Raw genomic sequence first — 15676 nt, 5'->3', positions numbered from 1 at the left:
CTGTCACCATATCTTGTGGCAGAGGATTCCACAAGTGGATTATGCATTGTGTGAAAAAGTACTTCCGTTTGGTGGTCCTAGATTTCCTGGCCATCAATTTCATGGGATGACCCCTGGTTCTAGTGTTATGGGAGAGGGAGAAGAATTTCTCTCTACCCACTTTCTCCACACCATGCATGACCATATCCATTCATCTGGATGTAAGTTCCAGGTCGCCAGTGGTGAGAGACAAGACTGATACAAGGAATACCCTGCTCCTCAAATAATCCTGCAAATCCAAGCCATTTCAGTCTGAGTGCCTGAAATTCATAGACTTTGGGCAGCTAGTCATTAGTAGAAAGATAATGCTAAAAAACAACAACCCCAACACCAAATATGTCCAGCACTATCATCTTAGAAGTAATAAGAGAAAACAATGTCTCCTTACTAAATCCCTTCTCTCCCTCCCTCCCTCCCTCTCTCTCTCTCTCTCAAAAGGGAAAGATTTTGGAAAATCTACATATCTGCAGCCAATTCCAATTTACGCGATTTGTACGAGATGGGCCGAAAAGAAGGGAAGATCCCACAATCTTCATTAAGGATGTGAAATTTAAGCATGTGCCTGTCCGAATTTACCAGCCAAAAGCTCCCTCTGCTGGTCAAAGGAGGGGCATCATCTTCTTTCATGGTGGTGGCTGGGTATTTGGAAGCATTAGTGAGTTACATCAGAAGCTAATCTGCATCAGAAAATGAATGCCCTGTGCAGTGGAGTTTTTCAGAGCATTTCCATGGGCATCTTCCTGATAAAGGAACAGCAGGAGAGAGGGGAGGAGAGGAGAGAGGGGAGAGGGGAGGAGAAGAGAGAGGGGAGTAACAGCAGGAGAGAGAGGAGGAGAGGAGAGAAGGGGGAGGACAGAGGAGGAGAGGAGAGGAGAGTAACAGCAGGAGAGAGAGGAAGAGAGGAGAGAAGGGGGAGGACAGAGAAGGAGAGGAGAGAGGGGAGGAGAGGAGAGAGGGGAGTAACAGAAGGAGAGAGCGCCTGCCCTCAGCTCTTGCCTGTGGTCTTCCCAGAGGCATCTGGTGGGCCACTGTGTGAAACAGGATGCTGGACTAGATGGGCCTCCTTGGGCCTGATCCAGCAGAGCTGTTCTTATGTAAGGAATGTATTTTCCCAGTGAGAGCGAGATGATCCTCCACTACATTCCCACAAATCCCTGTAAAGATTCCTTGCAGAATATAAGATGACTTCTTACTGTGTGTTCTATAAGGAGTCTTCACAGAGAGGTTTCCAAGTGACGATTTACTCCTGCTTCACCGCATTTAGGGTAGGGGCGAGAGGTATCACAGCACCTTCAGTCTGGTGCTGTTCCTACAGCCTGTGACATTATTCTGCCTTTTTCGTGATGATTGGCCCTTAATGCATAATATTAAAGGTAAGGTAAAGTGTGCCACCAAGTCGGTGTCGACTCCTGGAGCCCACAGAGCCCTGTGGTTGTCTTTGGTAGAATACATGAGAGGTTTTATCCTCCTCCTGCGCAGTATGAGATGATGCCTTTCAGCATCTTGCTATATCACTGCTGCCCGATATAGTATCAGTGGAGATTCGAACCAGCAACCTTCTGCTTGTTCGTCAAGCATTTCCCCGCTGCGCCACTTCAGGTGATAATGCATATTAGCGTATTTTAAAAGTTACATTTTGCTGGAGTGATGAAAGGAGTGTAGTATACTCAGGCATTTTTGCAGAGCCGTGTAGCGAGACCTTGCGGATCAAGCAGATAAAGTGGTGACTACCTGCCTGAGAGTGACTTTTGGGAGTATCAGCTCTGCCAGCCATCTCTCTCAATTTCCTGCAGTTAATTTCCAGTCTGCAATGCAATATAATGTTTTCCGTTTATGTTCTCCAGTGCTCTCGCACACTGCCAGCGGTATGCGAGAATGATGGACAGGCACATTATACCGGCAAGTTCAAGATCCATAGCAGCTGTCAGGCTCTGCACTGTAGGGCTTTGAAGTCAGATACTGCATATCCAATAGCGTTATTCTGGATATATCGGGGATAATTTCAGTCCAATATAGGGAGGCCTATATCAGATTGGAATTATCACCATCCTCCCCAGAAATCATTAAAATTATCAGAAATTTGGAAGATAAAATGGTGGCAGAAATGCAAACTGCTTTCTGCAATTTGAGCCATTTCCCCCTCTATAGCTGCAGTTATTGTTCTCTGAGCTTTTGTTTGTTTCTTTGACCTGCTAACTTGGCAAAGAGGCACCTTTTAATGTGGTGATTCTCTTTATCTAGCGAGGGAGAGCAACTGGCCCTCTCCACCCCTAGCACAGGACCTCCAGTGCTTGTTGCTGGTGTCTGTCTTATGTTTCTTTTTAGAGTGTGAGCCCTTTGGGGACAGGGATCCATCTTATTCATTTATTATTTCTCTGTGTAAACTGCCCTGAGCCATTTTTGGAAGGGCGGTATAGAAATCGAATAAATACATAAATAAATAATATAATAAGTGCACCCATGCTATTGCAAAATGAAGAAAACAAAAGAGAAATCTTTTTGAACCACCATGCATGCACAAAGACATCTTTTTAAACCAAAAGGTCTATGGGGGAAAGAGAACAAACTCAGAGTGCAGTAATGGCTGGACAGAGAGCTTTGAAATCTGGCAAACAGATAGTGGAGGATGGCAGGACTCTGTGTATTTAATTTCAAGTAAATCAGTCCATGCATTGAATTTTAGCAGTTTTTTTTTAAAAATTAAGACAAAACTGCACTAACATACAAGAGTCACGGCAAAAAAGTCACATCACATTATAAATAAACAATCCTTAGTTCCTGGGGGCGGGACTTAATTTGAGAAGAATAATTAGCAGTGAGTGAATGTCTTCCTTAGTTTATCAAATAGCATTAACACTCCCTGGAGCTCCTTCCATTGGTTTCATCCTCTTAATTTGTTGCCAGGTCACTTAACGGCACACTTTTTCATTGACTATTGGAATGGGATGGGTGTGAGCAAATGGACTGCTTGTCTGTTCCATCATTCAACATCTCTGGAAATGTTTGTTTTGCAGGAAGCCATGAAGACATCTGCCGCTATTTCACCAAAGAAAGTGAATCGGTGGTTGTCTCTGTGGAGTAAGTCCAGCTATATGTGGTGTGTGTGTTCTACAGTTGTTATAGGACATGAATCTGGGAAAGTAGCCCAATAGCGATATCCTTTCCCACAAATGATCGGGATTTTTTGTGCGACATCTTACTGAATCTTTTAGGGAAATTAGATTCTTGCCCTACTGATTGCCACTGTAGCAGCAAAATGTGCTGAAAAGAGCAGGGATTCCCAGTCTTGAGGAAGAAAATTCCCAGTCTTGACAAAAGAAAACTACAGGGCTCCGTGGGTGCCAGGAGTCAAATTCAACTTGACAGCACACCTTACCTTTTACCTTTAGTACTACTACAGCTATGACTACTACTACTGTTTATATACTGCTTTTCAAATGAAGTTTCCAAAGTAGTTTGCATAGAAAAATAAGTAAGTAAGTAAGTAAGTAAGTAAAAATGTCCCCTGTGCCCAAAGGGTTCACAATCTAAAAAGGAACATGGGGTTCCAGTGACAGCCACACTGGAGGGATGCTGTGCTGGGGATGGATAGGGCCAGTTGCTCTCCCCTGGCTAAGTATTTAAAAGGTGCCTCTTTGGATCCTTGCTCTGTATGTCAGCCATTGCATAAGTTTTGTTTTGTTTTGTTTTGTTTGATTGATATACCGTCCTTCCAAAATGGCTCAGGGCGGTTAAAATATTTATCCCCCGCCCCTCCAGTGCACTACTGCTCAGGGCAGCTCACAACAATAAGATAGAGACAGATACAATAAAAGTAATAAAGTTAACTAATTTGTTTTTTAAGAAAATAAAAGATTAAAACCCACAATTATTTGTTTCCAATGAAAACTGAAAATTATAAAAAGCTCAGGAAGCTAAAGGGCCTACCAGATAGAACGAAGCAATAGTGGAGCCTTTCAGATTCCAAATGGAAGGAAAGTGTTTCCAATCTGCGGATTGCAAAGTTATTGGAAAAGCCAATACAATTTTAAAATGCCAAAAAAAGAAAGTGTTTCCAATCTGTACCAATTGCCTTTCCCTTAGGTACTGCCTGGCTCCTGAGAACAGGTTTCCCGCTCAGCTAAATGACTGTCTTGCTGCCACCACCCATTTCCTGGAGACCGCAGAAGATTACGGTGTGGACAGCGGCCGTGTCATTGTCGCCGGGGATAGTGCGGGTGGCCAACTTGCTGCCTTGGTTTGCCAGAGCCTAGTGAGTCGCCCAGAGCTTGCAAAGGTGTGTGCCCAGATCCTCATCTACCCAGGCCTGCAGGCTGTAGACTTCAACTTGCCTTCGTATCAGCAAAACCGAGCGGTGCCCATTTTGTTCCGGAAGCGGGCAGCTTTTTACACTTTGCAGTACATGAATGGAGACGCCTCCTTCCTAGAAGAGGTCTTGGAGGGCTACCATGTCCCTGAATACCGAAAGCAGCAGTACAGGAAATGGCTTTGTGCTGACAAAATCCCCATCCAATTTAAGGCCAGAGGCTACAAGCCCCCAGTTCCTGTTTCCTGTGTGAACGAAGTGTATGAGGCAGTCAAGGGTCTGAGTGTCCCGGACGGTTCGCCACTTCTTGTGGAGGATGCTGTTCTTCGCCAGCTCCCCAAGACATGCCTCGTGACCTGTGAATATGATGTCCTGAGGGACGATGGGTTACTCTATAAGAAGAGATTAGAAGACAACAAGGTCCCAGTGACTTGGTACCACATTGCCAATGGATTCCATGGGATCCTAAGCTTCTTTGACAAGGGCTGGTTAACTTTTCCATCAGGGAAGAAAGGCATGGATAACATCGTGAGCTTCATAAAAAGCCTATAATAAAAGAGAACAGTGGTTTTGTGATATCACGCCAGTTCAGGCCACCCATACAAGAGAGGAAAGGGTGGTACAAGGTTAAGACATATATACTAGCCGGATTGGTGCAGAACTAGGGTGTGCAATTCGGATTTTCAGTGTTTCAATTCGGATCCAAATTCTTTGTTGATTCTTTGGTAGCAAGTGAGAGTGGATTCATGGGTTGTATTGAAAATCTCATTTGCTACTAAAGAATCTACACTCAGAACACCTCAGAAACAACAGAACCCTGTACCCCATGGGTTAGAAACCCATGGGGGTGGTTGGCACCCTATGTGCACTACACCACCTTTCACTCTGGGCCACCCCAGCACCCCCCAAGTGCAGTTATGGGGCTGCTGGAACCTCCATTATACCTTATGGAGGAAAACCTTAAAGACGCATAAACTTCAACAGTACACCAAAAATCAGCCCTTTGCCCAATTCCTCTGCAATTTGGGTGGTAGCCTCCACCCACTAGGCACTACCTCCCCGCCCCACTCTTTTCACCCTGGGACCTGAAAATCAAGTAGATGTCACATCGGACCTTTTTGCATTGAAGTCAACGGCTGGCAAAAAGGCAGGAAATTCACATAGAACTCAAAATGGAGGAGGAAGAAGAAGGACTTAATCAGCCACAAAATGGAGGGCTGAAACAACAAATAATTTGAGCTGAAATGGGGGTGATTTGTTTTGGCTCCAAAACATTTCAGGAGGGCAAGAGGGTGATTCATTTCATCAATGAATCACCTGAAACACACAGTTTCGGGTACAGATCGTTCTGTAGCCGAAATGTTTCGCACATCCCTATGCAGAACATCTGCATGCTAGTAGATTAGCCTTCTTGACCACCCCCTGCCACAGCCCCCTCACTCCAGTGACCCTCCCCCCACCCTCACCCTCACCTCCTGCTCCTCCCTCATCACAGGGCCCGAGTTCAATGAGGTTCAAGCTCCTTCCAAATGTTGTCAGGCCATTTTTGGCCATTTGGGGTCTCTCTGCACATGTGTGCACAAAAACGTTGGAACGTTTGCTTTTAACAGCATCCTGTTGGAGTAACCCCCACTTTTATATGCCATAAAGAAGTCTATAAAGGAGAACTAATTACATACTGGTGTAATTGAGGGGATATTTGACTGCTCACCACATATTTTTGTCACTCGAGATTTATTATTGTGATTATTATTATTGGTTACTTTTTTCTTCTGCTCTCTCTTCAAGGAGCTCAGGGTTACGTCCAAAGTTCTCCCCACAATTTCATCCTTATAACAACCCTGGGAAATAGGTCAGGTGGAAGGATATTGGGAGGAGAGCTGGTCTCATGGTAGCAAGCATGACTTGTCCCCTTAGCTAAGCAGGGTCTACCCTGGTTGCATTTGGAGGGGAGACTACATGTGTGAGCATGGGAAGAAGTTCACCTGAGGGGATGGAGCTGCTCTGGGAAGAGCACCTGCATGCAGAAGGTTCCCAGTTCCCTCCCTGGCAGCATCTCCAAGATAGGGCTGAGAGGGATTCCTGCCCGCAACCTCAGAGAAGCTGCTGCCAGTCTGTGAAGACAATACTGAGCTAGATGGACCTATGATCTGACTATGATATGGCAGCTTCCTATGTTCATATGATATGCGGTTGACTGGCCCAAGGCTGGTTGGGTGAGGATCTATCCATTTTGATTCCAAAATGGCTTTAGCCGATTGAAGGCTAAAACCAAGTTCTAAACAATGGCTATGGAGAGGCTGGCTAGTAGCCAAGAGATTAATCCTGTGGCAATGGAAATCTCCTATTCCCCCTAAGATTGAGGAAAGGGTGCATGCCGTACCTGCTCGAGTTAGCAGCACATGAAAAATTGGCCCTCAAAAAGGTAAACAAATCTGACAAATGGTCAGAAATCTGGGACAACTTCCTTGAATTATTCTTAGAATAAAAACTTTTGATATAAGATAGAAAGAGAGAGAGAGATTATAGATAGAACTCCCAGGCATTTGGGTTCTTCTGTCAGGACCTGTTCTGGATTTCATCTCGTGTGGAGGCTAGATTATCCTCCTTTGGGAGTAGGATATTTTTGGTAGTGGCCCTGAGTTTTGGAACTCTTTTAAACACGAGATCGATATAGCGCCCCCCACCCCGCTATATTTTTGAAAATGCGTAAAATTTTCAGGAAACCTTAAAAACTGCTGGTTGAGATCTTGAGTGGCCATTATGTCTTGTGCCGCATTGTTTTATTGACTGGTTTTAGTTTTTATTGCGTTGTATTACTTCATGGATCTCAGCCTAACCTACCTCACAGGGTTGTTGTGAGGATAAAAACAACCATGTACACCGCTCTGAGCTCCTTGGAGGAAGAGCGGGATACAAGTACAAAAATAAACAAATAAACAAACAAACAAACAAATAAATAAATAAATAAATAAATAAATAAAATTATTGTTTGTTTTGATTCCTGAACTACTGCTGTAGAATTTTTCGATGAGCAGTGAATAAAAATTAATTTTACAAAACAAACAAACCTAGATTTTAAAAGAACTCCTCAGCAAAGCCACATCTATTCTCATACCTTCATTGCAATTGAGTCCATATCTGTCCGGCCTCAGAAGCAAGATGCCTCTGAATACCAGTTGCAGGGGAGCAAAAGCAGAAGAGAGGGCATGCTCTCACCTCTTGCCTGTGGGCTTCTCAGAGGCATCTGGTGGGCCACCGTGTGAAACAGGATGCTGGACTAGATAGGCCTCCTTGGGCCTGATCCAGCAGGGCTGTTCTTAGGTTCTTATTTTTAGCCATTAAATTCCCTTCCCAATTTGAACTATATTCTTCCTTCCCATTCTTCAGCTTTTTCATAGGCAGGAAAGTGGGGTGCCAGACAAAATATTCTATTAAAAATATTTATTAAAATTATTACAAGATGTGAGTAGCCCTTTATCCTGTTCAAAGCCACTGACATGTCTTGCCTTGGCTTCATTGGAATAATAGCTTTTATTTCACTGTGGCAGAATTTCTGGTTGCCTAGAGAGTTACCATGGGGATGGTCAACAATGGAGAACCTGAGACCAAAGATCTTCATAGGTGAGGGTGCCCTGCTCTGCACGCACACAGAGATGGAAGCCTAGGACCTTCTGATCTGGCTCTTTGGCACAGCATGTGAAAATAAACCATGTTTACGACTTCTAGGGACGTGCAGGAATGGTACCTCCCCAGCTGGAGGATAGAACCAAAGTACTCTACTAAAGTCCTCATCGGAAACTGGCTGGAGGAAAGGAAAAAGGTATCTTTGGGGAAGGAGGGACAAGTGTCCTCTCTAATTTATTCAATCTGTGTGCGGAATGAGTTTTGTTCTGGGTGGCAGTATCAAGGCAGTGTGTGTGCACGTGCATTCAGAGTGGGGCCTTCCTGATTCAGCCTGAGTGGGGGTCTAAAATTAACTGAATGGACATCAAGAAACTTGTGAGCATGCACATGTGTGCGCGCATGTGCATTCAGAGTGGGGCCTTCCTGATTCAACCTGAGTTGGAACTAAAATTAACTGAGCAGACATCAAGAAACTTGTGAGCATGCACATGTGCACGCGCATGTGCATTCAGAGTGGGGCCTTCCCAATTCAACCTGAGTGGGATCTAAAATTAACTGAGCGGACATCAAGAAACATTTGAGCATGCACATGTGTGTGCGCATGTGCATTCAGCGTGGGGCCTTCCTGATTCATCCTGAGTTGGAACTAAAATTAACTGAGTGGACATCAAGAAACTTATGAGCGCACGCACGTGCACACACCTTAGAAGGAACACTGGAAGGGACAGAAACGAAGAGGCGGGGGGAAAGGAGGAAGATACATGACCACTCAACCTGTAGAGGCCAGCTAGTGATGCACAGAGACCCATCATAAGGATTTCCCACAGGTTTCTTTTCAGTAATTAACAGCCCTGTGGAGCTGCTTTGAAGACTGGGAAAATAGGGCTCTGGAAGGGAGTATTCCATCCTTTCATTCCTTGCTCTTCTGTTTAACACAGACAGAGACACAGAAAGACAGATAGATTAGATTAGACAGAGGAGAGCTGGTCTGGTGGTAGCAAGCATGACTTGTCCCCTTAGCTAAGCAGGGTCCACCCTGGTTGCATTTGAATGGGAGACTAGAAGTGTGAGCACTGTAAGATCTTTCCCTCAGGGGATGGCGCTGCTCTGGGAAGAGCAGAAGGTTCCAAGCTCCCTCCCTGGCAGCATCTCCAAGATAGGGCTGAGAGAGATTCCTGCCTGGAACCTCGGAGAAGCCGCTGCCAGTCTGTGCAGACAATACTGAGCTAGATAGACCAAGGGTCTGACTCAGTAGGAGGCAGCTTCCTATGTTCTGCTGTTTCGAAGTTTGTCCCAGTACAGATCTTATGGAGAGCATGAAGGGTGGAGTCAGAAATGAAGAGGGGAAGGAGAAAGAGAAAATGGATTTAACTCTTAGTTAAATCTATATAAGATTACTTTGTGCGTATAAGGGAAGCAGCTATAAAATAAGGTGTCCCACCTTATAAAGAAATGGGGGGGGGTGTCCTGATTTTAAAAGCAGAAGGGGTGCTCAGGTGGAGAATGAAGAAGCTTCTCCCCTGTGTTGCTTCAAGTGTTTCCCCCTCACTTATGATTCGCTGAGGAGAAAGTAAGCCTCAAGAAGGATCTAGCATCCCTTACCTGTGTGTCCTGCTGTTAAAACTGGACTTCTCCCTCCCCCCACCATGTGATTGGGGCAGATATGGATTTAAGCACATGCTTTGGCCACCATTACTTCGGAGTGGGTCCTCAGGAGAAGGCATTGTAGGCTTGATGAGGAATGTGTGTATGTGGGCACTCCACTTCTCTGTCCACAGGAACTTGCAAGCCTCAAAGCTCCTCCATCTTCAGAGCACACAAAAAACACAAGTTGGCTGTTGAGCTTTGTAGACTAAGGGTTTAGAGCCAATAGGTTTCCGGGCACAGTACAGAGTGCTAGTTATAACTTATAAAGCCCTAAATGGCTTAGGACCTTGGTATTTAAGAGAGTGAATTCTTCACTATGAGCCACACCGCCCATTGAGGTCATCTGAGAAGGGCCGTCTCCAGTTACCGCCAACTCGTCTGGGGGCTACACAGAGACAGGCCTTCTCGGTTACTGCCCTGAGATTGTGGAATGCGCTGTCTGTTGAGATATGATCCTCTGCATCTCTGGCAATTTTTTAAAAAACATCTGAAAACCCATCTTTTCACCCAAGATTTCCCAGCTTTTTAACAATTGTCTGTTTTAATTTTATTGCTGATTTTAAATTGTTGAATTGTTTTAACTTTTTATATGTGTTTTAATTGTTTAATGTTAACTGCACAGAGACGAATGTTTGGGCAGTATAGAAGTTTGATAGATAGATAGAGAAACAAATTGACGATGAGCACAATAGAGCCAGGCATTCATTCGTAGCCTCCTTGATAGTTCAGATGTCTTCAGAATGTGTGACTAATATTTGTCTGCATTGTCTTAGTATATAAGAGACCATGGGGAAGTTGGCAAGAGCATCTATAGGCGAGACTATGTTCGCTTCCCAGGGGAGGTACCAGACCGTACCATGATGAGAAAATATATGAAGAAACTGGACGTAAGTTAAAGTTCAAGAGAAGCTGGTGGCTGCAAATGTTCAGAAGCATGCTCCCACCCACCTAAATTAAAGTTCAGCCCCTTGCATTTTAGGGCCTGCCCAAGCAGTACCTGTTGACCCATCATGGAGAGCCAAGCCACCGGAACCTTGTAACACAATATGATGACCAGTACATCAGACATGGCTATAACCCGCTGCTGCCACCTCTTCGCAAATGGAGCAGACACAAAATGGCCTGGCTGCCAGAGAGATCAGACTACCCAGTGGCTGGTAGGTGCCTCCTAAAGGAAAGTTGGGTGTTGGGTCGGAGTCGACTCATGGTGACCACAGAGCCCTGTGGTTGCCTTTGGTAGAATACAGGAGGGGTTGACCATTGTCTCCTCCCACACAGCCTGAGATGATCAGCATCATCCTATATTGCTGTTGCCTCCTAAAGTAAAGTTGGGCGTCGAGTCGGAGTCGACTCGTGGCGACCACAGAGCCCTGTGGTTGTCTTTGGTAGAATAGAGGAGGAGTTTACCATTGCCATCTCCCACGCAGCATGAGATGATGCCTTTCGACATCGTCCTATATTGCTGCTGCCTGATATAGGTGTTTTGCATAGTCTGGGAAACACACCAGTGGGGAGTCAAACCAGCAACCTCTTTCTCCGTAGGCAAGTTACTTCCCCACTGTACCATTAGGTGGCCTCCTACCAGGGCAGAAAAAGTGACAAGCCAATGTTCAGAGGCTGGAATTTCTCATCATCCACATTTGCTTTGTTTATGATTGCCATTCTCTCTTTTTAAAAACTCTTTTTAAATTTTGAATTATAAGTAATAAAGCAAAAAAAAAATCATAATATAATCAATTTTAAAAAGAGGAAGGGGAAAGGGCGGTATAGAAATTGAATGAATGAATGAAGAGCATACATCCCTTCCCCATAAATCTTCATATCTAAAACAATATATATACCCCAATACAACCAAACAGAAAAGAAACGAGGAGAGGAAAGGAGGGGAACAAACTTTTTCTAGGAATATAACTCTTCAAAAACCACACAGCTCATTAAAATTGGACGAAATTAAAACTGGACCAAAAAATCCTTTTTCATTTCATTTGGGGAAAAAAAAAATCTTGTTCAAATGATGCTAAGGAACACATCCATAATCCACAACTGTATTTCAGGAGAATTTATCCTTCCAATGTTGTTCTCCATGCTAAAAAAAATCCATAATTCGGGATACAAAGATAAAGTCTATACTTGGAATATATGCCCCCAAAGGACATAAACACCTTTAACAACCAAAATTGCTGTTCAGTCATATTAACAATGTTATGGATTTCCAACCAAAATGATACAACAGGACAGACCCATACCATTGAGAGGAGAGCTGGTCTTGTGGTAGCAAGCATGACTTGTCCCCTTAGCTAAGCAGGGTCCACTCTGGTTGCATATGAATGGAAGACGAGAAGTGTGAGCACTGCAAGATATTCCCCTCAGGGGATGGAGCTGCTCTGGGAAGAGCAGAAGGTTTCAAGTTCCCTCCCTGACTTCTCCAAGGTAGGGCTGAGAGAGACTCCTGCCTGCAACCATGGAGAAGTCGCTGCCAGTCTGTGAAGACAATGCTGAGCTAGATAGAGCAATGTTCTGACTCAGTATAAGGCAGCTTCCTGTGTTCCTATGTTCCTAGTATCACCTAAAAGATGCCTCTTTGCTCAGTTAGCAAAGAGTAAATCACAGCAAAAAGAGAGAGAGTATCGTAATGCAATCTGACTCTATCGAGATTGCTGATTTTTTTGCTGTGTTTCATACACGTCCATATTAATAATGTGGGCGGTGGGGAATATGAATATGATTTTGGAATTCAGACAGCAGAATTCCTCACTTAAAATCCATCAGTTAATTCCTCCCAGAATTCCATCACTTTAATGTTCGGGGTTGGAGGTGGGGGGAATCAGGTAATCTGGATTTCTAAATGGGAAGAAAATGCTGCTTGTTTTCAGCCAGCTGCCAACAGACCACAGGCAGAGCTTTTACTATAGCAAGACTTAATGTTCTGCTTTCCCAAGGGCTGGCTGCCATACCAAGGTTTTTGAGAATAGGCCATGCAGCAGTCTAGGAACCTCCAAGGGGCATGTTCTCTCGTTTTGTAATTTCTATGCTGACCTAAGATAAACCCCTTTCTGGCAACATTACTTGGTAGATGTATCAGTTATTGCACAAGCTGCTTATCAACTGATAGGGTTCCTCCTTGGGTCTCCTTGGCTCAGTTTCTGATGGTGACACTTAAAAATCAGTTTATTAATTTCATTGATTTTTTTATTAATTTCTAACTTCTAGTTGTTTTAATAGTTTTAATTGCTTTGTCAGGGGCATAGGGACAATGAACAAAGGGGGGGATAAATGTCCCTAGTCCTCTATAAAGTCCCCTTTATAGAAGATAATCGTTTGCATGTCATTTGCATGTAATCATTTGCATGAGAGGAGAGCTGGTCTTATGGTAGCAAGCATGACTTGTCCCCTTAGCTAAGCAGGGTCTGCCCTGGTTGCATATGAATGGGAGACTAGAAGTGTGAGCATTGTAAGCTATTCCCCTTAGGGGATGGAGCCGCTCTGGGAAGAGTAAAAAGTTTCAAGTTTCCTCCCTGGCTTCTCCAAGATAGGGCTGAGAGAGATTCCTGCCTGCAGCCTTGGAGAAGCCGCTGCCAGTCTGTGAAGACAATACTGGGCTAGATGGACCAATGGTCTGACTTCCTATGTTCCTATGTGAGGAATTTAGGAAACTGTGACTACAATGAGCTTATCTCTCTCTTTTTAATGGCAGTACAATCCTCATTGTAGCAGGGAAAATGCTTAGAAATGGTAGGAAGAGACTTTTCAGCAATAGGTGGTAGAGTTTCTCACTGGGCAAAGGGAAGCCACAAAACCCAATGTTTTGTTTCCAAGATGATGGGATCTGAGGTGTCGGTGACTGACCAGGAGAGGGATCTTGGGGTCATGGTGGACAGCTTGTTGGAAGTGTCGACTCAATGTGCAGCAGCTGTGAAAAAGGCCAATTCCATGCTAGGGATCATTAGGGAGGGGATTGAAAAGAAAACTGCTAATATTATAATGCCCTTATACAAAACTATGTTGTGGCCACACCTGGAGTACTGCGTACAATTCTGGTCATCACATCCAAAAAAAGACATCGTAGAACTGGGAAAGGTGCAGAAGAGGGCAACCAAGATTATCAAGGGCCCAGAGCACCTTTCTTATGCGGCAAAGCTACAATACCTGGGGCTATTTAGTTTGGCAAAAAAGACAACTGCGGGGAGACGTGATAGAGGTCTATATAATCATGCATGGTGTGGAGAAAATGGATAGAGAGAAATTCTTCTCCCTCTCACATAACACTAGAACCATGGGTCATCCCATGAAATGGATTGCCGGGAAATTTAGGACCAGCAAATGGAGGTACTTTTTCATACAACTTGCATAATCAGCTTGTGGAATTCTCTGCCCCAAGATGTGGTGACAGCCAACAACCTGGATGGCTTGAAGAGGGGTTTGGATCACTTCATGGAGGAGAGGTCTATCAATGGCTACTAGTTGGAGGGCTATAGGCCACCTCCAGCCTCCAAGGCAGGATGCCTCTGAGTACCAGTTGCAGGGGAGTAACAGCAGGAGATAGGGCATGCCCTCAACGCCTGCCTGTCATTTCCTGCGGCATCTGGTGGGCCACTGTGAGAAACAGGATGCTAGACTAGATGGGTTTCCTTGGGCCTGATCCAGCAGGGCTGTTCTTGTGACCTAAGATGACCAAGCTCTTCGGAAGATGAAGTTGCTTGCCAACCTTGGCTGTTCCTCCCCAACACCTAGTGTTCAGAAGGTATAGACTGCTTCCAAAAATGGAGGCTCCCCACTCAGCCATTGATATACCTGTCCTATATGACTCATTGAAATGTAAGTGCTATTGAACGCTACCATCTGCTTTTCCTATGTTTTCATCCCATACTTTCACATTCTCCTATTTCAGAACCTCCCACTAACTATGGACTTTTTGAACACCTTGTGAAAAAGTGGAGTCACAGAGATCCTGAGGTGATGAACAGCGTGTACACCATTTCCTATGTCAAGCCTCCAGTTACTGCTTATCCAGAACGCCGAAGGCCCATCACCACTCGTGTCTTCAAATCCACTCAGAAGCAATGGGTGCCAAGGAGCCTGGATCCATATCTCTGAAAGGGTGCTGAACTTTCCTGTTTCCATACAACAGCAGATTAAATGCATCACCTGTATCCACCCCGTGCCCCAAAGTTATTCTATTTATCCTCCTGTAAGAAATCGGTGATAATTTACATGCATGAAATCTAGGAAACTGACTGCGTGGAGCTTTCTTTTTAAAACTTGGCAGTAGGCTTCTAGTCCTCATTGTAGCAGAGATGATGCTTAGAACTGGCAGGTAAGGACTTGAGATGGCAACGTTTCCTCCCTCATATTCTACAAGCATCGGAAGAGAGTGGAAGAGGAACTCTGGAAGAGAAGAGAGTGTGAGCTAGAACATCTAGGGAATTCTCTCAGCATGAAGCTGCCTCTAAACAGCTCTATCATCTTTTCAAGTTGCACATATTTGTTCATGCCTGCAGTATGAAATGCCTGTTCTGGAGATAGGATTGCTAGACAGAAAGAGGATGTTACGCAAGTCCGTCAGACTGAGAAGCCAATCCATCCAATTGCACACAACCGAGACAGGAAGTATTTTAGAATGGGTTTGAGTCACATTAATAGGGACCGTCCCAAAATAATTAGCAATACAGTTGGGTTACTTGCAATAATAATAGGCTTGTTATTATAACATCTCTAAGGCGTAACCATCACTAATCCCATGTGTGGCAGCTCTCGCAAAATTTCACGAGCGAGCTGCTGGCAGCAGGAGAAGAAAGTGGTGGCGACAGCGGACAGGCTTGTGGGCGAGGCAGGAAACAAAATGGTGGTGGGGGAGACAGCAGCAGCAGAGACGGGCAGGTGGTCAGGGGAAGAAAATGGCAGTGGCGGACGGCTGGGTGAAAGTGAGGGGGGGTGCAAGGGGAGGGGCTGGAGGCGCAGATGCTCTTTGCCTGGCCCAGCTAGTTACAATTCTAATATTCCAATAATAATATATTTCAATAATACAAATAGATGGTAACTGCAAAAATATGTCATATT

At 44.7% G+C, this 15676-nt stretch overlaps 2 protein-coding genes across 2 annotated transcripts; both read left to right on the top strand.

Annotated features, from left to right (window-relative positions):
• Window positions 1–595: 595 nt before the first annotated feature.
• LOC128338591 (arylacetamide deacetylase-like 3) lies at window positions 596–4897 on the top strand. Its single transcript, XM_053281285.1, has 3 exons — window positions 596–678; window positions 3058–3117; window positions 4123–4897. Exons 1-3 carry the CDS (start codon window positions 596–598, stop codon window positions 4895–4897), a joined length of 918 nt encoding a protein of 305 aa, XP_053137260.1.
• Window positions 4898–7931: 3034 nt separating this feature from the next.
• Window positions 7932–14769, top strand: CFAP107 (cilia and flagella associated protein 107). Its single transcript, XM_053281284.1, has 4 exons — window positions 7932–8168; window positions 10393–10506; window positions 10599–10776; window positions 14508–14769. Exons 1-4 carry the CDS (start codon window positions 8058–8060, stop codon window positions 14711–14713), a joined length of 609 nt encoding a protein of 202 aa, XP_053137259.1. The 5' UTR covers window positions 7932–8057; the 3' UTR covers window positions 14714–14769.
• The last annotated feature ends 907 nt before the right edge of the window (window positions 14770–15676 follow it).

This window comes from Hemicordylus capensis, chromosome 16, assembly GCF_027244095.1.
Source record: "Hemicordylus capensis ecotype Gifberg chromosome 16, rHemCap1.1.pri, whole genome shotgun sequence".
Classification (NCBI taxonomy): domain Eukaryota; kingdom Metazoa; phylum Chordata; class Lepidosauria; order Squamata; family Cordylidae; genus Hemicordylus; species Hemicordylus capensis.
Note: the sequence above shows the minus strand (reverse complement) of the source record. Positions and strands in the feature narration are given on the sequence as shown.